Below are 25475 nucleotides of genomic sequence, written 5' to 3'. Positions count from 1 at the left end.
AATCACATTAAAAAATTTCTTCACTTTAAATTGATTTTGTAATTTATGAGTAATATGATAACAAATAAATATATAATCCATAGATATAATGATCTTTAGAAACGAAAAAAGCAATTTCCTGTTTTGAAAGTGATAAAACCCATACTTTTACAAAAAGAATTGTGCACTAATATCACATTGGTGCATTTTATGCGTGAGGTGGAATACACAATATTATTTGTATACAGTGTAGTTAACTCAGTAATATAGAGGTGGACATGTTATATCATTTAAATTTCAATGCCACGTGTAGAAAAGTAAGTCTGCCATGTAGCTCAATTTTAAATGAAACTGACTTGTGGAATAATTCTAGCTTTCCCAGGAAGTAATTGGGATTCTACTCAGTCTGCCTATCTCAAAAGTAGAAAGACAATATAGTCAATCCAGAGGAAGAGCTCAATAGTCAATACTACTCTTTCTTAGACTGAACTTTCATTTTAACATCCCATACCAAGTTTCTAGGATTTTGCTTCTTCAGAAACCGCAGTTCCAAAAGAGGTAAATCACTTTCTCATTGTGTAAATATATATGATTCTTTTTCAGTATTGTTTGCTTCTTCAGAAACCCCAGTTTCAAAGAGGTAACCACTTTCTCATTATATGAATACATATATATGATTCTTTTTCAGTATTGTTTTAAGCCATTGATACTGGTGAATTTCGTTTATAGTTTTAGTTAATTTTTTAAGGCACAAATAATTTTGGATTTTGTTTTATAGTTTTGATAAGTTATTTGTGTATAGATTGGGGATCTTGATGTAGATTTAGAATATCAAATGAGTTACTACCAATATCTATGTCTAAAATTCAGCTACAAAAACTAAAGAAGGTTTTTTTCTAATTAAAAAAAATAGTGGTGTGGGAATTGCAGAAGAGAATGAAATAGAGGTGCCCAAGTGAAAATTTTGATTGAAAACAGAAGAAAGTGATGAACTTGTAAAGAAACCTCATCTGATTAATCTTCAAGTGACATTATGCTAACCCTTATTTTGTAAATATGTATTTAATCATTAAACTTTTCAATTCTTTAACTTCAGGTTGTGTTCTGAAAAATTGTTTCAGCAACTGATGATGCACAAAACTAAGAAGTATGAAGTGGGTAAAACGAAAAAGGACGAACAAGCCAAGCAAAAGAAGTTTGAGGGTATATTAAAGCAGCTAACTCCTTTGAACTTTGAAGAGTTGTTGGAGCAAGTGAAGGCTATTGATATTGATAATGCTGGCACACTTCGTGGTGTTGTTGCACAGATCTATGAAAAATCTCTTATGGAGCCTACTTTCTGTGAGATGTGTGCTAACTTTTGCTTTCACCTTTCTGGAGAGTTGCCTGATTTTAGTGAATATAATGAGAAGATAACTTTTAAGAGATTACTTCTCAATAAGTGCCAGGAGGAATTTGAGAGAGGAGAAAGAGAGCAAGAGGAAGCCAACAAAGCTGATGAGGAGGGCGAAGAAAAACAATCTGAAGAGGAAAGAGAAGAGAAGAGGATCAAGGCAAGGAGACGGATGTTGGGTAATATTAGGTTGATTGGGGAGCTGTACAAGAAGAATATGTTGACTGAGAGGATAATGCACGAATGCATTAAGAAACTGTTGGGTCAACATCAAACTCCTGATGAGGAAGATGTTGAAGCTTTATGTGTGCTGATGAGCACAATTGGGGAGATCATTGACCATCCAAAAGCTGAGGAGCATATGGATGCTTATTTTGATTGCATGAAAATCTTATCAAATAATATGAAGCTATCATCTAAGGCCAGGCTAATGTTGAAGGATACCATTGATCTTAGAAAGAATAAATGGCAGCAAATTAGGAGAGTAGAAGTGTGTAAAACTGGAGACGAGGAAGAGGCCAAGCAGAGGCAGTTGAGGGCTATATTAAACAAACTAACTCCTACAAAATTTAGCAAACTGCTTAAGCAAGTGATATATGTTGAAATGGATAATGCTAAGACGCTCCTTGGTCTCGTAGGACAAATTGTTGACAGAGCCCCCATGGAGCCTACTTTTTGTGAGGTGTATGCTAACTTCTGCTATCATCTTTCTGTAGAGTTGCTTCGTTTTTGTCAAGAAAATGAGAATATATCTTTTAAAAGATTACTTGCCATTAAGTGTCAGAAGGAGTTTGAGAAAGGAGAAAGATTAAGAGAAGAAGCCAATAAGGTTGATGAGGAGAGTGAAGTAAAGCAATCTAAAGAGGAAAGAGAAGCAAAGATAATTAAGGGGAAGAGAAGAATGTTGGGTCATATCAAGTTTGTTGGGGAGCTGTACAAGAAGAAAATGTTGACTGAGAGAATAATGCATCACTGCATTAGAAAACTGTTGCATCAACACCACACTCCACATGAGGAAAATCTTGAAGCATTATGCATACTGATAAGCACAATAGGGGAGATCATTGACCAACCAAAGTCAAAGGCGTTGATTGATGAATATTTAGAGAAGATGGAAACTCTATCAAATAATATTGAACTAACATCTAGGATTAGGTTCATGTTGAAGGATGCTATTGATCTCAGAAAGAATCAATGGCAACAAAGAAGGAGGATTGAAGGGCCAAAGGAGATTCAGGAAATTCACTACGATGTTGCTCAACGTCGACAGGAAAAATCATGTAGGCAGGGCTGTGGTCTAGGCATCAATCTATCAAGAAGCTGGGAGCCTAGTAAGGATCATTTTACAAGAGGGTCGGCTGTGTTATTCTCTCCCAGTTTTCAGCTAGGCAGTCAGAATGTTCATTTAGATGTGGGGCAGCCTTTTGAGGCCACGACCTTATCAGCTCCCTTAACTAAAAGACCAGTTTGTGGTGATGCTAGTACTTTTTTGTCCCAAGATGGTATTTCTAGAGTAGTGTCCAGTAGAGGATCACTTTCACCGTCATTTTCTTCACTGGCTGATAGTCCTAGGAAGGATCTCATTCCAAGGATGTGGCTCGAAGAACTGCAAGAGAAGTCAAAGGCAGCTATTAAAGAATTTTACAGGTTTGTTCATCTGCTATGTATGTTTCTTTCATTCACTTTTGTTTTTTATTTTTAATTTCTGCTTCTGCTTGTTAAGACTAACTGTGTACTTTCAGCTAATGAATGTGCTAACAGATAAACAGCATCCTTTTTTTTTGTGTAAGCAAATAACTTTTCTTTATTTGAGTACTCTGTTAATTGTGACTGTCATCAATAAATTAGCCTGCAAACCACTGTTTCGATTGAGATTGCTCAGCTGATGCAATCCAATAACACAAACATAGTGTTTATTTTATTGGTATCATGTTAGTTATATAGAAGCATATGAGTAAAATGAACAATGGCATTTACCTTTCATTGATGTTATTGTGTATATATAAAATTACATAAAGAATCAATTTGTTATAACTAAATAACTAGGAACACGTTAATCTAATTATAAAAAGAATTAATATAAAACGAATATATAACTAATGACTAAAGAATCGGTTCAGTTAAAGATATTAGGAGAATTAAATATTAAAATAATTAAACACATTATTTTAATTCTCTATTATGCCCCCGCAAGTTGGAGCTCCTTGGGGTGAGACCAATCTTGTGCAACAAGTCTTGAAAACGCATGCGGGGTAATGGTTTGGTGAGTGCATCGGCTAGTTGATTCGACAAAGAGACATGGGTAACTCGTAAGATGCCATCTTGAACTTGTTCACAAATGAAATGAAAATCGAGAGCCACATGTTTCATGCGAGAATGGAAGATCGGATTGGAGCAGAGATTTGTTGCACCCACATTATCACAGTAGATGACCGGTTGTTGTGAGGATGTGAAACCAAGTTCACTAAGAAGAGATGTGATCCATCTCACCTCGGCAGTTGTTGAAGCAACAGACTGGTACTCAGCTTCAGTCGAGGAGCGAGCTACTGTTTGTTGCTTCTTTGAACTCCATGATATTGGGTTTCTCCCTAGATAGACAATGTAAGCACTAGTGGAGGTGAAGTCATCTTTGTTACTAGCCCAGTCGGCATCTAAGCAAGCATGTAAGGCGATAGGTGACTGGCGATGCAACAAGATGCCATGATCAATAGTGCCGCACAGATATCGAAGTAGTCGCTTGGCAGCATTCCAATGTTCGGTAGTCGGACGATGCATGTATTGTGACAATTTTTTGACTACATAGGCAATGTCTGGACGAGTAAGTGAGAGATACTGAAGACTACTAACTACAGCTCAAATTTCGGTTGGGTTAGTAAGTCATCCCAGACTAAAGAGTAAGGATGGGAGAAGTGGCAAGCGGAGTAGCAACTAGTTGAGCATCAGTCATCTTTGTTCAAGCCAACAACTCAGCAATGTATCTTCACTGTGAAAGAAGAAGCCCGTGAGGATGAGGAACAACTTCAACACCCAGGAAGTAGTGAAGAGTGCCAAGGTCTTTGAGTGAGAAGCGATGAGCAAGAGCTGAGATGAAAGCCTGTATTGATGCTGCATTGTTACCTGTGATGATGATGTCGTCAACATAAACAAGTAACATGATAGTTACACCTTTGCATTGAGAATGAACAAAGAGGTGTCGGCAACTGAGTTTGAAAAGTTAGATGCAAGTAGAGACGTGCGAAGTTCATTGTACCAAGCTCTAGGAGCTTGCTTAAGACCATATATCGCCTTTCGCAATTAGCAGACATGGTGTGGATTGTCAGCATCAACAAAACCTTGAGGCTGGGTCATGAAGACATCTTCAGTGAGTGTGCCTTGGAGAAAGGCATTGTTGACATCGAGTTGGCGAAAATCCCAACCTTGACTGACAACAAGGGAGAGGATGAGACGAATTGTTGTCGGCTTGACAACTGGGCTAAACCTCTCATGATAGTCTACTCCAGGTCGTTGGTGAAAGCCCTTTGCCACTAAGCGAGCCTTATACCTATCAATAGAACCATCAAGTAAATGTTTAAGTCGAAAAATCCATTTACACCCCACAATATTTTGCACACCACTGGGAGGTACCGGTTCCCAAGTGCCATTACGAACCAAGGCATCAAATTCAGCAAACATCGCTTGACTCCATCTATCATCTTTGATGGCCTGAGTTACACATGTGGGTTCAATTTCTGAGGCAAGTTGGGCTGAGAGGCTGAGTTTGGTGATTGGTTTGTGGATGTTATTTCGGGAACGGGTGACAATAGGCGAGGCGCGAATCAAGGGTGGGAGTGATGGTATTTCTAAGGCTTGGTCAAGAACAGGTGGAGGTAAAGTCAAAGAGACAGGTGAAGTTGTGCTAGGCGCACATTCAGTTGTGGGGGTCGGTAATAGGGGTGGTAAGGCATTTGGAGAAGTAGTAGGTGGGTCTGTAAACGGAAAGGAGAGGGCTAGAGACAAGTCTTGTTGATCTACCATTTCCATTTGTGTGTTGGAGTCAACTGGAAAAGAGCTGTTGGCACTACCTTCGGATGATGTGTATGAAATTGGGAGAATGACATGTTGAGGTAGCCATCTGTCACATGTCGAGTCATCAGGACGAGCAAGATGGGGATCAATGTTAGACATGGGAAACTCAGTTTCAACAAATCGAACATGACGTGAGATGTAGATCTTTTGAGTACTAGGATCGAGACACACACGTACTTTGAGTGAGTGAATAACCAAGAAAGACACAAGGTGTGGAGCGAGGGGCAAGTTTGTGAGGAGAGTATGGACGAAGCCAAGGATAGCACAAACAACCAAAGGCTCGAAGCTTGGAATAATTTGGTGGCGACTCAAAGAGTTTGTGATAGGGAGAAATTATATGGAGAGTGGGAGTTGGAAGACAATTTATGAGATAAGTGGCAGTGGAGAAGGCATATGACCAGAAGGTTAGTGGTAGGGAAGCTTTTGAGAGAAGAGAAAGACCTATTTCAACAACATGACGGTGTCTACGTTCGGAGAAACTATTATGTTCTGGAGTGTGAGGTGGTGAGGTAAGGTGTGAAATCCCATGGGTGGATAAGTATGTGGCAAGACCAGTGGATTTGGCGAGACCCATGTGTAGATTTTTGAATAATGGCTGGAATAATTTTATTCATCAAAGAATTACATATTAATAGGCTGATTACAAAGCTATACAATTAACCTAGGTCAACTAAACTCCTAAAAATCAGGGATATACAATATATTAGGATATAAGATTATTCTGTTTCCCTAAATAATTGATACAAAATAAATATAAAATATTTACATAATTCTATACTCCCCCTCAAGTTGGGTAATGTATATCAAACATTCCCAGCTTGCACACTAATTCATCAAAGACAGTTCTGGGAAGGGCTTTGGTAAGAACATCGGCTATTTGAAGTCTTGATGGAGTATAGATAGTTTGAATTGTGGCACTCTCAATCTTCTCAGTGATGAAGTGTCGATCTATCTCAATATGTTTTGTCCTGTCATGATGAACAGAATTTTTAGCGATACTAATAGCAGCCTGATTATCACAAAGCATTTTAATGGACTCTCCTGCAAATAGTCGTAGTTCACTTAGTAATCGTTTTAGCCAAATCCCTTCACAAACACCTAGAGCAAAAGCTCTAAATTCTGCTTCAGCTGAACTTCTGGAAACCACTGATTGTTTCTTACTTCTCCAAGTCACTAGATTACCCCAAACATAAGAACAATATCCTGAAGTACTCCTCCTATCTGTTACGTCTCCTGCCCAGTCTGCATCAGTGTAGACTTTGATCTCTCTGCTATCACTTTTCTTGAATAGAAGACCTTTCCCAGGATTCATCTTGAGGTATCTTAAGATTCTAGTAACAGCTTCCATGTGTTCTTCAGTAGGATTGTTCATGTATTGACTGACAACACTAACTGAAAAACCAATGTCAGGTCTCGTATGAGATAGGTAGATCAGGCGTCCAACTAACCTTTGATATCTCCCCCTGTCTACTGGTGTCATGTCCTTTCCTGAACCCATTTTCTTGTTGGAATCCATTGGAGTTGGGGCAGGTTTGCATCCAAGCATTCCTGTTTCCTTCAATAAGTCTAGAACGTACTTACGTTGAGAAACAAATATGCCATGTCTTGATCGAGCAATTTCCATGCCAAGAAAATATCTAAGATAACCAAGATCTTTAATCTCGAATTCCTTAGATAAGAACTCTTTCAATCTCTCCATTTCCTCCTTGTAGTCACCTGTAAGTATTATGTCATCCACATAGACAATTAGGATAGCTATCCTTTTATTTGACGAGAATCTAACAAACAAAGTGTGATCTGCTTGACACTGAGTATACCCATTCTGTGTGATTGCTTTAGTGAATCTACCAAACCATGCCTGTGGAGATTGTTTAAGACCGTACAAAGATTTCTTGAGTTTGCACACTTTTTTCTGATTTGAGGAGTTCTCGAAGCCTGGCGGAATGTCCATATAAACTTCTTCTTCAAGGTCGCCGTTTAGGAATGCATTTTTCACATCAAGTTGATGGAGGGGCCAATCTTTATTTGCAGCAAGGGATAATAGAACACGTGCAGTGTTAAGCTTGGCAACAGGCGCAAACGTTTCTTGATAATCGATTCCGTAAGATTGAGTGAAGCCTTTAGCAACAAGGCGAGCTTTAAACCTCTCAACGCTCCCATCTGTTTTATGTTTAACGGTAAAGACCCACTTGCAACCCACGGATCTCTTCCCAGGTGGTAGACTTGTGATTGTCCAAGTATTGTTTTTCACCAAAGCACTAATCTCATTTGCTACAGCCTCTTTCCATCGAGAATCAGTCAGAGCCTCTTGAATTGTTTGAGGAATCTGTATGTTATCAATAACAGAGACAAATGCCTGATAGGATGGTGATAATGCTTTGTAAGATACAAAATTACCAATTGGATGCTCTGTACATGCGCGAACTCCCTTCCTCAATGCAATCGGCAAATCTAAATCATCATTTATTTGCACAACCTTATCATGGTTAGAGTTACTTAAACCTGAATGAGTTTCTGGAGAATGAGGATCCGGTTCCGATGCATGGTGGTCCTCCAGATGTGTTGTGTGCTCTATATCTTTACCAGAGTTTTTCCTTCTCGTATAGACACGAATTTCTGGTTCTTGACAAGGTGCAAGAGCCATGGGTGGACTTGGACAATTTTCAATGATTTGGGAACCCATGAGTTTAGAGGAAGATGAAACTTGATTTTCTATGACTTGAGAGTCGGAAGAATCCTCATGGTGAACACTAGGAGATGAAGTATTATTAATACTCGGAATAGTGTCCCAAAGATGAGATTCACCTGCATTCTCCCCCTGAATCTCAGATTTGTAGTAAGCATGATTTTCAAAAAAGGTGACATCCATAGTGTTATACATTTTCCGAGTTATAGGTGAATAACATTTATAACCCTTTTGATGAGAGGAATAACCAAGAAAAATGCATTTGATAGATTTAGGGTCTAGCTTACTACGATTTTGAGAATGAAGATGAACGAAGGCGGTGCAGCCAAAGATCTTAGGATCAAGAAGACTAATGAATTTTGTACGAGGGAATTCTCTCAAAACCGTGTGACATGGAGTTTGAAAGTTGAGGTACTCGAGACGGCATTCGGTTGATTAGATAGGTGGCTGTAAGAACAGCTTCACCCCAGAAATGTTTGGGGACCTGAGTAGAAAACATGAGAGAACGAGCAACTTCTAAAATATGTCTATTTTTCCGTTCAGCAACCCCATTTTGTTGAGGAGTATCAACACAAGAGCTTAAGTGTAGAATGCCTTGTTGTGTGAGATAAGGATCGAGGATAGAATTGAAGAAATCTTTGGCATTGTCGGTCTTGAGGATTTGAATTTTAGTAAGAAACTGAGTTTGAATCATAGAATGAAAAGTTTTAAAAATTTCACTTACTTCTGATTTTGATTTCATGAGAAACACCCAAGTTAATCTAGTATGATCATCGATAAAAGATACAAACCATCTATGTCCAGTTATATTGTTTACGCGTGAGGGACCCCACACATCACTATGGATCAATGAAAAAGGTTTGGAAGATTTATATGGTATTCTAGAATAGGTATTTCGAGTGTGTTTTGCAAATTGACAGATTTCACAACAAAAAAGTTTCGGATTTTTATTAGTAAATAAAGATGGAAACATTTTTGAAAAATATAGAAAATTTGGATGACCAAGACGATAGTGCCACAACATAATATCACTATCTTTATTTGAAATAAACTGATTATTTAAAGAAAACAAACTGAATTTCGGAGCTATCCTAACGGATGGAGTGTAATCTTGTAGGATATAGAGCCCAGAACACATCTTAGCACTGCCAATCATCTTCCCCGAATCCAATTCCTGAAACACACACAAATTCGAGTAAAACTTAGTCACACAGTTTAGGTCACGAGTAAATTTACTAATAGACAGTAAATTACAATCCAGTTTAGGCACATAGAGAACAGAAGTGAGAGTTAGGTTCTGATTTATGTTGACTGAACCCAAACCCTCAACCTTAGAGAACGTGCCATCTGCAATTTTCACTGTATGATGCTCTGGACTTGTGTGAAATTCAGAAAAAATATTTGCATCTCCTGTCATATGATCTGATACCCCCGAATCAAGAATCCAAGGGTTAGTAGTTCTTTTATTGACAATAAAAGCTACTGAAAGGTTACCTTTCATGGCCAAATGTCCTGTACCAGATGTAGTATCAGGCTTTGCAGTGATGTGTGACTGACTTAGGAGTTTCTGAAGTGCCTCTAGCTGCGCTTTAGTGAATGGTGATGAATCAGATGTGTCCCCATTTCCTATAACAGCAGCAGTATTTAGAGTGGCAGCGACGTTCCCGTGACTCTCTTTGTCTTTCCATGATTTCGGCTTCCAATCGGCAGGCTTTCCATGAAGTTTCCAGCAAGTTTCTCTGAAATGCCCAGGTTTGCGACAGTGATCACACCATGGTCGACCCTTCTGCTGTCCTCTTGCAGCAAGAGCAGAGGACTCTTGAGTAGAAGGAAGAGGAGAAGCGCCCATCATGACCTTCTTTCTGCTTTCTTCATGTCGAACCTCTGAGAATGCTTCTTTGACGGTTGGAAGTGGCTTGATACTCATGATCCTACTCCTGACAGCATCAAGTTCCTTGTTGAGACCATGAAGAAATTTGAAAGTTCTCATTTTCTCTACAATACTCCTGTATAGAGCAGTATCATCTGCACACTTCCAAGAATAAGTTTCAAATAAATCTAATTGATGCCAAAAACGAGTAAGAGTGTTAAAATATTGTGTGACTGTAGTATCTTCTTGGCGGAGTTCATAAAGAGCAGCTTCAATCTCAAATAATTCTGATGTATTATCAGAACTAGAATACGAGTCTTTGACAGCATCCCAAAGTTCCTTGGCTGTCGAATATAAAAGAAAATTTTCTCCTATATCATTATTCATTGAACTAACCAGCCAAGATTTGATCATGTGGTTATCTGTTTTCCAATTTTTATACTTTGGATCGTCTGGTTTTGGAGTCTCAATCTCCCCTGTGAGATATTCTTCCTTCCCCTTTCCACCGATATACATCATTACTGACTGTGACCACTGAAGATAATTATGGCCATTGAACTTGTGGCTGGTGACCAGAGAAACAGCATCATTACTGTGAGATGAAGAACCTATTGATGCATGTGGATTAGAGAGGGTTGATGGATAGGAGGATGCGTCTGAGTTTAGGCTTTCTTTTCCAGTAGCCATGAAGAATGTGATGCGTTGAAAAGATGAGAAAGGCTGGTACGATTTTAGGGGCTGGTGCGTTTAGGGCAGAGAAGAAAAGAAGAAAAAAAAAATACGATTAGGGCATAGAATTTTCAACGTGCTCTGATACCATGTAGATTTTTGAATAATGGCTGGAATAATTTTATTCATCAAAGAATTACATATTAATAGGCAGATTGCAAAGCTATACAATTAACCTAGGTCAACTAATCTCCTAAAAATCAAGGATATACAATATATTAGGATATAAGATTATTCTGTTTCCCTAAATAATTGATACAAAATAAATATAAAATATTTACATAATTCTACACCATGTATTCCCCCCATTGTCATAGTAAAATGTGACTATTTTCTGTTTGAAAAAGTTTTCAACAAGAGCTTTGAAACGAGAAAAAATAGTGGCAACATCAGATTTTCGTTTGAGGGGGTAAAGTCATAGATAGTTTTTTTTTTGAAAAAATGAGATAGAGGTCAAAGAGACCTCCTCTCAATAACATTGAAAACCTTTACTTATGGCAGAGGAATACCGTAGTAACAAAGGGAAAGAGAAAACAAAAATTATGACCATAAATACACCCACTCCCTACGAAGGTCCAAAAAGAACACACCCTCAAAATCTTTCGTTCTATACACCCACATGGCTACCCAAAACCTGATTTTATCCCAAAGAGAGTCCACTGAAGAAGAGGACTCGTCAAAGATCCTACTATTCCTCTTCAACCAAATAGCCCAAAATGTAGCGAGGACGGTACACTGCCATAAGCGCATCAACCTCTTACCTCCCTCCAATTGAGAAAGGAACAAGACATACACCAATCGACGCCGAACTCTTGTAAAACTTTATTCCATAGAAAAGTGGCAAACGAGCACCGAAGAAATAAATGACCCACTGACGCGCTATTGTTATTACAGTTAACACACCAATTTGGCGACAAGGAATGGAAAGGTCTCCTCCTCTGCAAATTATCATGGACACTTAACTTGTCTAAGAATAATAACCATCCAAACACTTTAACTTTGTAGGGGACACCTCTTTTCCATAACCTCTTCGCCCACGGCCACTCTTGCCCTAACTGATCATAGGCCAAACTGTGAAAGGCCGACTGGCAACTGAAAACCCCGCTACTGTCTGGTTTCCAGATCCTTTTATCTTCCAAGATATCCGGCAGATGCACATCCTTAATCAAATCTAACATCTCAATCAAGCTAGGAACCTCCCTATTGAATAAATTCCTTCTAAATCTGAAGTCCCAACCTAGTCCTCTTGAGCTACTACCATCTTCCACCACTAACATGTCTCTGATCGAAACATTCGCTGCCTCGGACACCCTGAATAAATCAATGAACCGTGACCTCAGGGAACAGTCACCAAACCACTTATCCTCCTAGAAGCGAATCCTGTCACCCCTCCCCACTTTGAAGAAGACCCTACGCCTATGCTCCTCATACAACAAAGAAATGTCTCTCCACGGACCACGAACAAAAAATCTACCCCCACCATTTGTATCCCAGAAGCCAGCATCTTCACCATACGTACTTCTGACCACCCTGTGCTTTAAAGACACTTTTTCCAAGGGGAAACGCCACAACCACTTCATAAGAAAAGCCTTATTTCTCAAAACCAAATTCTCAATCCCCAAGCCTCCGTGACTACGAGAATTACATACATCGTCCCAAGAGACCAAATGATCGGCGCCGGACTTGTCCGCTCCTTCCCATAAGAAATCGCGCATCAATTTCTCAATTACCATCGCCACATTCTTAGGAATACAAAAAAGCGACAAGTAGTACACGGGAAGGGAAGACAAAACAGATTGAATAAGAGTCAACCTCCCACCTCTAGACAGAAAAGCACTCTTCTAGGAATCCAACCAATTAGCACATTTAGATATCACCGGGTCCCAAAACCCTTTGGAACGAGGGGAAGCCCCCAAAGGAAGGCCCAAGTACTGAATAGGCCACTCACCCACTTCACACCCAATCTCACTAGCTTTTTGATCAACCAACTCTTTCCGCAAATTAATTCCCAGAAGCTGACATTTCTGCAAATTGATAGATAACCCAGAAACTACACCGAAGACCTTTAGAATGTCCAAGAGGACCACCAGGGACTCCTCATCATTTGCAAAGAAAATCATATCGTCTGCAAACTGAAGGTGGCTCACATCGACTTTATCCTTGCCCACTGAGAAACCTCTTAACCATAGATAGTAAGTAAAGTCATAGATAGTGAGTAAAGTGATCCACAAAAATGACATAATATTTGTAACCATCAATAAAATAAATAGGCGAGGTCCACACATCAGAATATATAATTTGAAGAGGATAAGTAGACACAATAGATGATTGAGAAAAATGTAATTTATGAATTTTATTGCAAAAACAGTCTTTACAATGAAAATGCTTGGAACTAGAGAAATCTAAAGGAAAACTAAACTTAGATACGATATGACGTTGGATTGACTCAAATGGGTGACCAAGACAATGATGCCAGGCAGAGGAGGACACTTTGGTACTGATGAAGACTGAAGGACGAGAAGTTGGGTTTGAAATCGGCAATTCATACACCATCTTTAGGTTGTCCTTCCAGCAACGTGGCCCCTGTCAGTAGATCCTTCACACAAAAAGAAGTTGGTAAGCCGACAAGTGCGCCAAATAACAATTTGTCTTGTCGAATCCATGGGAGGAAAGCCGAGTTAGAAGCTTCAACATTATTGGTGGTGATGGTGCGAGGAGGACATGGATGAGTGTTGTCAATGTATTTGTAGAGATCATACCCGATGAGAATGGCCTCAATTTGGAGTTTCCATGCAAGGTAATTTGTGGAGGTCAATTTGATGATAGATGGATGTGAGATGTTAATGAGTTGAAGATTTTGGATTGGATTTCCTGGGTTGGGGATTGCTATAATCTGAGGATTAGTGGCCATGGTTTGGTGGAAGAATGATGATAAAGGGTTAGGACCAACTATAATCTGATACCATATAGAAGCATATACAAGCATATGAGTAAAATGAACAATGGCATTTACCTTTCATTGATGTTATTGTGTATATATAAAATTACATAAAGAATCAATTTGTTATAACTAAATAACTAGGAACAAGTTAATCTAATTATAAAAAGAATTAATATATAACTAATGACTAAAGAATCGGTTCAGTTAAAGATATTAGGTGAATTAAATATTAAAATAATTAAACACATTATTTTAATTCTCTATTAAGTTATGCCCATACCCTTATATTCACTAAGTAGTGCTTTGGTAGCATTGAAGCCCTTATTGCATATCATACTATTAAGATTGCCTCATTTGGTTTTGTTCCATTCAAGATAATGATACTGATTTTTTTAATGGATATTTTAGGCTCCAACTAATAGCTAGGGGTAGCAGCAAGACGGTTATTGGCAGTTTTTCTTCCTGGTTTTTTCCTTTTAGCATTTTGACTGCATTGTATAATTGATACAGTGCTAGGGATGTTGAGGAAGTTACTCGATGCATTAAAGAGTTAAACTCCCCAAGCTTCCACCCAACAATGGTATTTATATGGATCACAGACTCTTTTGAGGAAAAGGACATGGAAATAGATCTTTTGGCAGAACTTCTTGTCACTCTTACCAAGTCTCACACCGATACTTTGAGTCGGTCACAGCTCATTAAAGGGTATGCAAATTTTTATCAATTTAGCATGTATTGATAAAAAACTTGTTGGCTTTCAGTTAACACGAGAGGCTCTTTCTACTACTAATGCTTCTTCTGGGCAGGCTGGAATCCGTTTTGGTAACTTTGGAGGATATCATAATTGATACCCCTAAAGCACCAAAGTACCTTGGTCAAATATTAGCCAAAATCATCAAGGCAAATGTGGCTTCATTGGGAGAGATTGGTCAGTTAATACACAATGGTGGAGAGGAGCCAGGCAGTCTTGTAAACACTGGGATTGCAGCTGATGTTCTTGGAAATATCTTGGAGAGTATCAGAGAACTATTTTGATGAGAATATCTCATACTCTAATCTGCATTTGGAGACAATCCTACCGGCAAATCCTTTGAAATCAAGGACTTTAGAGAGATTCATTCAGGATTGGTAGCAATGCTCATTGTAATCTTGTTTAGATCTGTTAAGATACTTAACTATTGGATAGATGGAATTTTTATGAGGTTTGGAAAAGGTTGTCTTTATAATTGCCTCTTCTTTGGTTGGTCTGGAATCACATTTGGTTGAAATGTATGTATTATTATATATTGAACTCTGTTGGTGTGATATTAAAAACTTTGATTTGTGTTATGTAGTTTCTCCTTAATGGTGTAATTAAAAGTCCAGTAGTGTAGTTTATGGTTTGCAAAAGCAAAACTCGTATGCTTTTAGGACTGAAGCACCATTTTAATTTTATGTTGTAAAAGCACAACACAAGACTCAAATGCACACAAGAATCAATTCAGCAAAACATAACAATAAAAGCAGAAAATTAAGGATCAATGCATATAGAAATCAACACAGAAAACTTATACTGGTTCGACCAAACCAAAATGCCTACTTCTAGTCTTCCTCTCGAGGATTCTTCACTATCATGAGCTCAATTGCAATCACCAATTGTCACAACACCACAAAACAGAGAAGAATAAACTAGCTTGCAACACTTTCAAGAATAATGATCTTGAACACTGAGCCAAGTTTTCCTAACACTCTTCTCTCAAACTTGGCTCTCAAAACTCTCAACTAAATTACAAGGCTTTTATTTAATTTGTCAAAAACCTCTGGTCAAAGGGTATTCATACACATAAGTGAGATAGAGCCTCGGCCACTAAAAATAGCAGGGAAAAGTAACCGAAACAACTAACTTTCTAAAATAGGAATTAAAAAAGCAAGGGATTATATATATATCCACAAATTTCCATCTTAATCCACACAACTTATTGAGATTATTATGCAACATTTTAAAATATGAAAACTTATTGAGGAAAATTGTAATTCTTACTAAATATTAATTATTATATTTATTTTCAATTAATTTGTTAATTATGATCTCGCCTCTAATAAAATTAGGAATAAGTATATCTTTGGATTTATTAATTAGCCATTGATTAGGGATGGGAAATTTCACTTTTTATCTCTAATAATACCTAATATTACCAAAAAATCCCAACATTAATAATATTTTCAAATTAATGCTAAACTTTCCTCCCATACCCAAAATACCCCTCCCATTATATCAAAAATTCACAAAACCTTCTCTTCCACTCTCCTCCCTCTCTCTCTCTAATTCTCACGAAATCTCCATAAAACCTACAGTTTTGTATAATTTTCTTGTCAAAATCATTGTTAGTTATCTCCATTGTTTCTGTGAATTCGTTAATATCAAAGGCAACATCTATTTTGAGAGTTTTTGGAGGAGAAAAACCATGGGTAATGAGATTTTACATTTTGTGTTGGGTATTATTTGTTTACATTTTTTTTGGCTATTTTGAACAGATCTGAGCCTATATTGGTGTATTTTTCGGGATTTTTTGAGAGATTCCGCGATCTGTGTTTTTCTGGGTTTTCTGCAATTTTTTTGCTCGATAGAAGCTCGATAACGGTTCGATGGTATGTAGAAGAAGGTCTTTGTAAGAGCTCGATGTAGCTCGATGTTAGCTCGATAATAGCTCGATAGGTTCGGTTTAGTGCTCGATGGAAACTCGATAAGGGTTCGATAAGGGGTCGAATGGATCTATAATATGTGAGCTCGATAGTAGCTCGATATGAGCTCGATAGGGTTCGATTGAGGGTTTGGTTGTGTTTTATGGTCGGTTTTGAGAAATGATAGCTCGTGCTAACTCGATAATAGCTCGATATGGGTTCGATGGAGGGTTTGGTTAGGTTTATGTTCTGTTTTGAGAAATGGTAGCTCGATGATAACTCGATAATAGCTCGATAGGGGTTCGATGGAGGGTTTGGTTAGGTTTGTGTTCTGTTTTGAGAAATGGTAGCTCGATTCCAACTCGATAATAGCTCGATAAAGCTCGATAATGTTATTTTTTATTGCATTTCTGGAAAAATGACAGTTTTCCTGACAATGTTAATGTTTTTTTTTCCAACACAGGCTCTATTGTCTACGTTTTTGTATCCTACAATGGTGTTTGGGAATTACAAGGGAATAAGTGGATTTTCAAGGACCCTCAATGCACGGTGATACCGATGGAGGATACTGTAACGTACTTGCAACTTCTTGACATATTGCACAAGGAACTTAAAGTTGATAAACAGATGTATGAGTTGAAATTGGAGGTTCCTTACACTTGTGGCGACCAACCGTTTACACCCGTTCATGTTGAAAGTGATCTTGGTGTCCGTGCATTCATAGGAGTAACATCTAAAGAAAGGTTGGCCTTGTGTGTCACTCCTGTTAAAAAGATTGTCATTGCAGACCCATATTCCACTCCCGGACCTGAGGGAGCAGTCAGTACTTTAGGATTTCCTATTGGTGACCTGAGGGACAACCAGTATGAGTACAACCCCTATGTGAATGACGATCCGGTAGCCGAACACAATGAGGAATTAGGAGACAATTCGGTGGATGATGATCTATTAGCTGAACATTTGCAAGTAGAAGAAGCACTTGAACAACCAATACGTCATATTGCACGGACGAACCCACCAAGTCAAGGACGCCGAACACCTGGCACCAGCTCTAGTCGTCATGGTGGAACAGAATATAACTATACAGGGAACATTTCAATATGTTCAACAGAAGATCACAGAAAATGGAGTGCTCCCATGTTTACAAAAGAAGATATCATAGCTTGTAGTCGTTCTGAATCACCCTCATCCGGTATAGCGTTGGGGGAATTACATCTTGGGAAGACATTTGAGAACAAGATGGAATTGAAAACCAAAGCGGCTCTCTTTGCAATGAAGAATAATTTTGAGTTTATGGTTAAGAAGTCTGGTACTGATGTGTTGTATATCACCTGCAAGGATCCTGATTGTGGTTGGAGAATAAGAGGGAAAAAAGTAGCGCGATCAGAGATGTTTGAGATCACTGTTTATAATAGTGTACATACTTGCTCACTAGAATTGCGACAAAAAGACCACCGTCAAGCAGCACCTTCTGTCATTGGGCACCTTATCAAGAACAAATATGCTACTGATGGCACTAGCTATCCACCAAACAGCATAAAGGAGGATATGAAGAATAATTTTGGGATCGATATGAGTTATATTAAGGCTTGGAGATGCAGAGAGAAGGCACTCGGTTATGTTAGGGGGACACCTGAAGAATCGTACTCCAAGTTACCTTCTTACCTGTACATGCTGCAGCAAAAGAATCCAGGTACAATTACTGATTTTGTCACAGATGACGGTCGCTTTCTTTACTGTTTCTTCTCACTCGGAGTTTGTAGAAGGGGATTTACATCATGTCGTCCTGTTATATGTGTGGACGGCACTTTCTTAAAGTCAAGGTACGGTGGCCACATGTTGTGTGCTGTCGCATTGGATGCGAATAACCACATTTATCCAATTGCATTCGCGATTGTTGACAGTGAGAATCATGCTTCTTGGAAGTATTTCATGATGAAATTGAAGGAAGCCATTGGAGTTGTTGATAATCTGTCTTTTGTTTCAGACAGGCATGCTAGCATTATTCATGCTCTTGAGTTGGTCTTCCCTGATGCCTACCACGGCGCATGCTACCATCACATAAGTATGAATGTAATCGCTAAGTTCAAGACCGATCACTGTCACAAGGAGATGTATAATGCGGCATATGCATTTCGGAAGTCAAAATTTCACAGGTTCTTCAATAATATAAAGCAAATGGATCCTGCCATAGCTCAATATCTCGAGGGTATTGGCTTCGATAAGTGGACTCGTGTATACTTTCCTGGGAATCGATACAATGTAATGACAAGCAACTACGCTGAAAGTTTCAACAACAAAACCAGAGACGCAAGAACCTTCCCAGTCACTACTTTTGTGGAATTCATTCGTTTCACAATTCAGTCATGGTTTGCCGCGCGTCGTGAGGAGGTAGAGAAGTGCACATCGAAATTAGCAACAACATATGAGAAAGATGTCTCAGGCATTGCGGATGATGCAAGGTACTTGAAAGTCCATCCTCTTGGACAGTTTGAATTTCATGTGGTAGACCCAGAAGGTGATGGTGAGGTGAATTTGATGACCAAATCATGCTCTTGTGGTCAGTTTCAAATAATGGGTTACCCTTGTGTTCATGGTGTGGCTGCGGCCATGTTGCGCAATGTCAACATTTACTCACTGTGTTCACCATATTACACTACTGAGATGTGGAGGGAGTCTTACAAAGAAACAATTTACCCAACTGGCAATGAGGATGATTGGGAAGTTCCCGAGAACATAGAGAAAATGCAAGTTGGGGTTCCCGTTGAAAAACAACCAGTTGGTCGACTGAAGAAGAATAAGGTGGGAAGAAGGAAGACAAACCGCACTCCATCGAATGGAGAAATCATTCCCAGTCATCGCAAGTGTAGCATGTGTGGTGGTCTTGGCCACAACAGGGCTACATGCAAAGCTAGGCTTTAAACTTTTTTTTCCCATTTGAACTTGTTGTATTAATAAACTCTTTTTATTTGATTTTTCTGAAAAGTTATGTTTATGGCAAAGCTAGGCTTTAAACTCTTTTTTCCCATTTGAACTTGTTGTATTAATAAACTCTTTTTATGAAGGTAACAAATTTTGATAATTCAATAACAGTTCGATATAGCTTGATATTAGCTCGATAACAGCCCATGAAAATTATAAAAAAATGTGAACAACAAACTGTACATGTAAAGACCCTGTATATATACAATCATCAAGGTAACAAATTTTGATACCACAAGTCTGTGGTCCACTTGTTCCTGAACACCTCCATATTTTCATCGCAGATAGCTTCCAATGGAAGACCGACCATTAGATGCTCAATATACTTGATAGCATACACACCACAATCCCCATTGTAAAAATATATATATATATTAAGTGCACATTACTATAAATTTAGTTAGAAACAAAATTAGTATGAAGATGATGTTTGTTACCTTCTCTTTGACTGAGGGAGCTCGTGTTTCTGTTTGCGACGCAATGTGAACTGATGCGGCCTATTTCCTGCTGATGGAATCTTCAACATCAAGCTATCAGTAAACAGTTTACTCTGCATTAACAGAGAAGGTAGCATAAAGCACCATGGACTCATAATATCCTCAAGCTTTGCGTCACTAATCACCGAGTTGTCTGAATCGTAAACAGTCAGAGTCCAACTAGAAATGGAAGCCTCAATGGCAAACCAATGTTGTTGTCCATAGTTCTGGCACCAATATACATCCTCAACTCCTCCCCAAGATGCCAGAAACTGCTGCTCGATGCCGGTCAACATGGACATAATGTCAACCTCCCAATAATACTTTGTTTTGTCGGCTGTTTTCTTGAACTGATCATATCGGGCAGGTATCACTTGTGAGAAATAACTGTTCATCACACTGCATTCTGTCGATATATATTGGGAAAATACTTGCGACGCATACGAAGCATGTGTTCTGCCGCATCAATATGCTGCAAAAGAGAGTACGATAAAAAAATTAGCAAAAACCATCATAAAATGCTGATGTCGAGCTCCATCGAGCTCACATCGAACTCATATCGAGCTCATATCGAGCCAGTATGAAACAGTAAAAAAACAAACTACTTTAACATCCCTATCGAACTACCATCGAACTACTATCGAGCTCACATCGAGCCAGTCTGAAACAGTAAAAATAACCTACTTTAACATCCCTATCGAACTACCTATCGAGCCATCATGAAATAGTAAAGACAACCTATTTTAACATCCCTATCGAACTCCCTATCGAGCTCCATCGAGCTCACATCGAGCCACTTTGTTAAGGGAATTTTCACTATCGAACTCATATCGAACTCACATCGAGCTTTTAACATCCCTATCGAACTAATATCGAGCTCACATCGAGCCACTCTAAAACAGTAAAAAAAACAATCTATTTTAACATCCCTATCGAACTACCTATCGAGCTCCATCGAGCTCACATCGAGCCACTCTGAAACAGTAAAGAACAACCCCTATTTTAACATCCATGTCGAACTACTATCGAACTCCTATCGAGCTCACATCGAGCCAGTATGAAACAGTAAAAATAACCTACTTTAACATCCCTATCGAACTACCTATCGAGCTCACATCGAGCCATCATGAAATAGTAAAGACAACCTATTTTAACATCCCTATCGAACTCCCTATCGAGCTCCATCGAGCTCACATCGAGCCACTTTGTTAAGGGAATTTTCACTATCGAACTCATATCGAACTCACATCGAGCTTTTAACATCCCTATCGAACTAATATCGAGCTCACATCGAGCCACTCTAAAACAGTAAAAAAACAATCTATTTTAACATCCCTATCGAACTACCTATCGAGCTCCATCGAACTCACATCGAGCCACTCTGAAATAGTAAAGAACAACCCCTATTTTAACATCCATGTCGAACTACTATCGAACTCCTATCGAGCTCACATCGAGTCAGTAAAAATAAAACATGTAAAATTGAAAACAGTCCATAATTAGGTATAAATTGCTTACCCCATCATTGAGCCACGACTGGGGTGTCTTCAACGTCAGAAACCATGCTGGACCGTGACTCCCACTCTTTACATCTCGCGGGGTCTTGTTGGGCATGTCTCCAAGAAGCCACTTGCACATTGTCCTATACTGTTTGGGATCTGGCTTCTTGAGAGGGTCCAGCACATGTGTAGCCTCTTGTGTAGCCTCGTCTGCTGGTGCAGCTGCAGCAGTGCGAGGTCTTTTCCTCGTGGGATCCGTATAGTCCTCAAACCAATCTGGCTTGCGTCTTTGGCGTCTAGCCCTCTGAAACTGAACCCCAGCAACATCCTCAGGGTTGACAATAACGACTCCCGGAGTCTCAGCATCTGGTGTCACAATGATGGTAGGGGGCGTCGTTGGATCATCAACATAGTCTAGCGGAAGATCCAATGACTCTGACTCTGAATCTTCATTGGACCCCCTCGGTTTCTCCTTAACAAATGTCAGGATCTGACTGAGTACGTCCAAGATCACTGACTGGTTCTTCAAGAGGGTCTCCTGTCGACCCTCGACTCTGTCCAACCGCTCAATCAAGTCGGCCAGCTCAGGGGCTGAGGCTGAGGCTGGTGGTGGGGTTGGTGTTGGGGCTGACACTGAGGCTGGGGCTGATGTTGGGGCACAGGTTGATGCTGGGGCTGAGGCTGGGGCTGATGTTGGGGCACAGGTTGAGGCTGGGGCTGAGGCTGGGGGAATAGGAGGGGTGGGACCTGCAACCTCCTCCCCCGGGGCAGCATCAACAAATATCTTGGCTGCCTCGGCAGCCTGAGAAACTTTCTCTGCCATTTTCTCAAAAGTCGCATCCTCCTCCTCATCAGTCTCCGAGGGATCCTGGCCAAGCCCAGGATAAAGGGGAAGATCTCCCTCAGTCAAAGACAAGTAATAGTCTTTTTCTGCTGGCCGAGGCTTCAACATCGGAAGAACAATTAACTGCAAACAACATAAAACATTTGGTTAACTCAAATAATGATAAAATATAAGCATATAGATAAAAAAAAAACAACATAACTTACATTCTTCTTCAATAATATCGGTGCGATGACGGACTTGGTGAAATCCTTGTTCTTCCGATGCGACCAGCTAAGCATCCTCGGGAACATGTTTCCCGAGCTCACAACAAGCTCCACCGCAAGCTGTTGGATAGCCTCATATGCCCAGTACTGTAAGGCGGGGGCATAACCATACATACTGTATTTGGACTCTTGCTGCACCTTGGCATCCTTCTTGGCATCATAGTTGGCCTTTTGCTTCACCATGTCCTTCTTACAAGAATGCAATAGCCTCCTATAAGAGTACTTCCCCCATGGATAGCTGAAGAAGTACTCTACATTCTCAACAATTTTTAGAATATCTCGCCAAATGTGCAGTTTTTCCTCAATGGCATTCAGAACCCCCTCAACAAATAGACATAGACCAAGCTTGTACACATCTTCCACAACCGTACAAGTCTTGAAAGCATGGTCCACCTGTGGCAGCTTTACTTTCTCAGCATCGTTGAAATACTCCTTTATCAACCGATCGCTGAGATTACGCCCTTCCAACTCTTCTGGTGACGGGAAGGCACTGAAATCCAACCCCGTCACCAGGGCAAACTCTCCCATGCCGAATCTACAAGACTTCGACCCCAAGAAAAAATGCACTTCATCTTCGTTGTTGCTGGCGATTTTCCTCAGCAACAGTTGATGCACCAAGACTCCGGAGAAATTAAACTCCGAAGCCAAAAAGAATTGCTTAAAAGGGGATTCCTTAGCCCTTTCAAGCAGCCCGAGCTCCAAAAACCTGGTCTTGATGTGATTTAAAGTACTACTACCCCGATATGTCACTCGACCAGGAAAGTGATCACTGAACGGAACAAGCAACTTAGGCATCTGTAACAACACATGAAAAAAAATTTGTAAGAAAACAGAATAAAAAAAATTTCAAAAAAACACTGAAATAAGTTGTCATCGAGCTCTATCGATCTCTATCGAGCTGAAACATACCCTATCGAGCACTATCGAAAAACTATCGAGTTCCATCGAGAAATATCAACAACCTAAATTTATCGAGCCTATCGAGCCAGCATCGAGCCTATCGAGCTAAGAAAAATCTGTCTGTCTAGATAAATAACCATCGAGCTACAGTCTAGTCTCATATCGAACCATTATCGAACCTATCGAGCTATGAAAAATCTATCTGTCTAGATAAATAACCATCGAGCTACAGTCTAGTCTCATAACGAACCTATCGAGCCCTTGTAATATAATACAACATATCCTACCGAGCTCTTATCGAGCTCCTATCGAGCTCATGTCGAGCTCATATCGAGCCATAATCGATCCATCATCGAACTGTTCAAACTACCTTATCGAGCCTACTATCGAACCATAATCGAACCTATCGAGCCACTGGTTCAAACCCAGAAAAAATTTCCCACAAAATCGGACAACCCATTCCACAAATCACAGATTCAACAACGATATAAAGCAAATATGGACTTGGGTTCAAGATTTTACCTTAGTTTTTTAAACTTTGAAGGAAATATGCTCCGTGGGTCTCGGGTTTGACAGAAAAATGGGAGTTTGCAGTGGGCTCGAGATCGCCGGAGAAATGGGAGAAGGTGGGGGCTCGACGGAGAAGGTGGGAGCTCGACGGAGATGCGGGCTCGACGGCTCGACGGAGATGGCGGCTCGACGGCTCGACGGAGGTGGGGGTTCGATGGTTTTTGGGGGATTTTTGTGAGACTGAAAGAGAGAGAAACCGAGACTGAGAGAGAGAAGGCTGAGATTGAATGGGAAGGGTATTTTCGATATGAGGGAAAAGCTTAGCATTAATTTGAAAATATTATTAATGTTGGGATTTTTTGGTAATATTAGGTATTATTAGAGATAAAAAGTGAAATTTCCCTTAGGGATTCTCCAACCAGACACTAAAACACAATATTTATGTTAAAATCACACAAAAATGAATTCAACGGAACTCTAAAAGCTATCGTACATATGATGTCTAGTCTAGTGTTGATTTAACACAATTATTATTTTTTGGGTTAGAGTTAGTGATGCATACGGGGCGGGGAATTAGTGGGGAGTGCTCCCCTCTCCCCGCCTCCATCCTCGTTTATTCCCCATTGGGGAATCCCTAATGGGGTGGAGAATCTCCGTAGGGAATCCATTTATTTAAAAATAAATTTTAAATTAAAATTTAAGAATAAAATTGGTAAATTATATCTCTTCTATATAAAAAATGTGTAGATAACAGAAATTTTTAGTTTTAACAGTTTGATTTGTTAACTGTAAGAGAATATTCTAAATATTTAATAAAATACTCCTTTCAAACTAACAATATTTATCAAGTATATTAATATAAATTCAAATATTATAATATATTATTATTATAATAATATTTAATATAAGACTACATATATAATAATTAAATTAATATAAATTCAAATTTAAATGTGATATTTACAAGACTAGATATTTAATAATTATATTAATATAAATTTAAATGTTATAAAATATTATTATAATAATAATATATAATCATAATTATTTACTAACTATATTAATATGAATCCAATATTATAAAATATTATTATTATAATAATATTATTATAATAATATATAATATATAATCTTAATTTTCATAAAAAAAATTATCATTTATGTTTATATATATTTTAAAAAATCATAAACAATGATTTAATTTTTCATTTAATATGTTTATGTCATTCTTTTATATATAATATTGTTTATTTATTTAAAATTTATATGACAATGATATAAATTTAATAAATATAATTAATAAATTTTATAAATAAAACTAAGCAAACGTACATTGCGTGTTGCTTGTATCTAGTATAAATTAAAATATCAAACAATATTTATGATTTAAAATACTAAATATTATCTTAAATAAAATTTAAATATTAAAAAAATTACTGATATACTACCATAACACATAGAGAACAATATAAAATACATAAAAAATATTACAAAAATAGATAAAAATTTAAACAGGACCTGTCAGGACGGAAAGTGTCATCCCCGCCCTGTTTCCCATTTAGATGAGGATACCCCGCCCCATTAGGAGCGGGTCCCTACAGGACCCCGTCCCCACGGGAAAAATGTGCATGCCTAGTTAGAGTTGGCTTTAGCATAACAAGATTACTTATTATG

At 38.8% G+C, this 25475-nt stretch overlaps 2 protein-coding genes across 4 annotated transcripts; one reads left to right on the top strand and one right to left on the bottom strand.

The window, feature by feature from the left end:
- The first annotated feature begins 261 nt into the window (after positions 1–261).
- Positions 262–14992, top strand: LOC133803433 (eukaryotic translation initiation factor 4G-like). Of its 3 annotated transcripts, none has more exons than XM_062241480.1 (4): positions 270–537; positions 1101–3019; positions 14174–14368; positions 14470–14992. In XM_062241480.1, the coding sequence occupies exons 2-4, from the start codon at positions 1107–1109 to the stop codon at positions 14696–14698; spliced, it is 2337 nt and encodes a 778-aa protein (XP_062097464.1). In that variant the 5' UTR covers positions 270–537; positions 1101–1106; the 3' UTR covers positions 14699–14992. The 3 variants fall into 3 exon arrangements, with proteins under 3 accessions (XP_062097465.1, XP_062097464.1, XP_062097463.1); XM_062241479.1 differs by having other exon boundaries at positions 1076–3019; XM_062241481.1 differs by lacking the exon at positions 14470–14992 and having other exon boundaries at positions 262–537; positions 1076–3019; positions 14072–14200.
- Positions 14993–19459: 4467 nt separating this feature from the next.
- On the bottom strand, positions 19460–24451 carry LOC133805136 (uncharacterized). Its single transcript, XM_062243235.1, has 4 exons — positions 23814–24451; positions 22332–23186; positions 21301–22248; positions 19460–20254 (listed from the first exon to the last, which is right to left on the bottom strand). Exons 2-4 carry the CDS (start codon positions 23184–23186, stop codon positions 20177–20179), a joined length of 1881 nt encoding a protein of 626 aa, XP_062099219.1. The 5' UTR covers positions 23814–24451; the 3' UTR covers positions 19460–20176.
- Between the last annotated feature and the right edge of the window lie 1024 nt (positions 24452–25475).

This window comes from Humulus lupulus, chromosome X (genome assembly GCF_963169125.1).
Source record: "Humulus lupulus chromosome X, drHumLupu1.1, whole genome shotgun sequence".
In the NCBI taxonomy this organism is placed as follows: Eukaryota; Viridiplantae; Streptophyta; class Magnoliopsida; order Rosales; family Cannabaceae; genus Humulus; species Humulus lupulus.
This window is presented reverse-complemented; position numbering and strand designations above follow the sequence as displayed.

Coding starts and splice junctions, on each gene's coding strand:
- LOC133803433 (XM_062241480.1), top strand. CDS start 1,107: ATGATGCACAAAACTAAGAAGTATGAAGTGGGTAAAACGAAAAAGGAC. Junction 3,020..14,173: donor GCTATTAAAGAATTTTACAG/GTTTGTTCATCT, acceptor TAATTGATACAG/TGCTAGGGATGTTGAGGAAG. Junction 14,369..14,469: donor CGGTCACAGCTCATTAAAGG/GTATGCAAATTT, acceptor TCTTCTGGGCAG/GCTGGAATCCGTTTTGGTAA.
- LOC133805136 (XM_062243235.1), bottom strand. CDS start 23,186: ATGCCTAAGTTGCTTGTTCCGTTCAGTGATCACTTTCCTGGTCGAGTG. Junction 22,249..22,331: donor CGATATTATTGAAGAAGAAT/GTAAGTTATGTT, acceptor TGTTGTTTGCAG/TTAATTGTTCTTCCGATGTT. Junction 20,255..21,300: donor AGTCGTGGCTCAATGATGGG/GTAAGCAATTTA, acceptor TCTCTTTTGCAG/CATATTGATGCGGCAGAACA.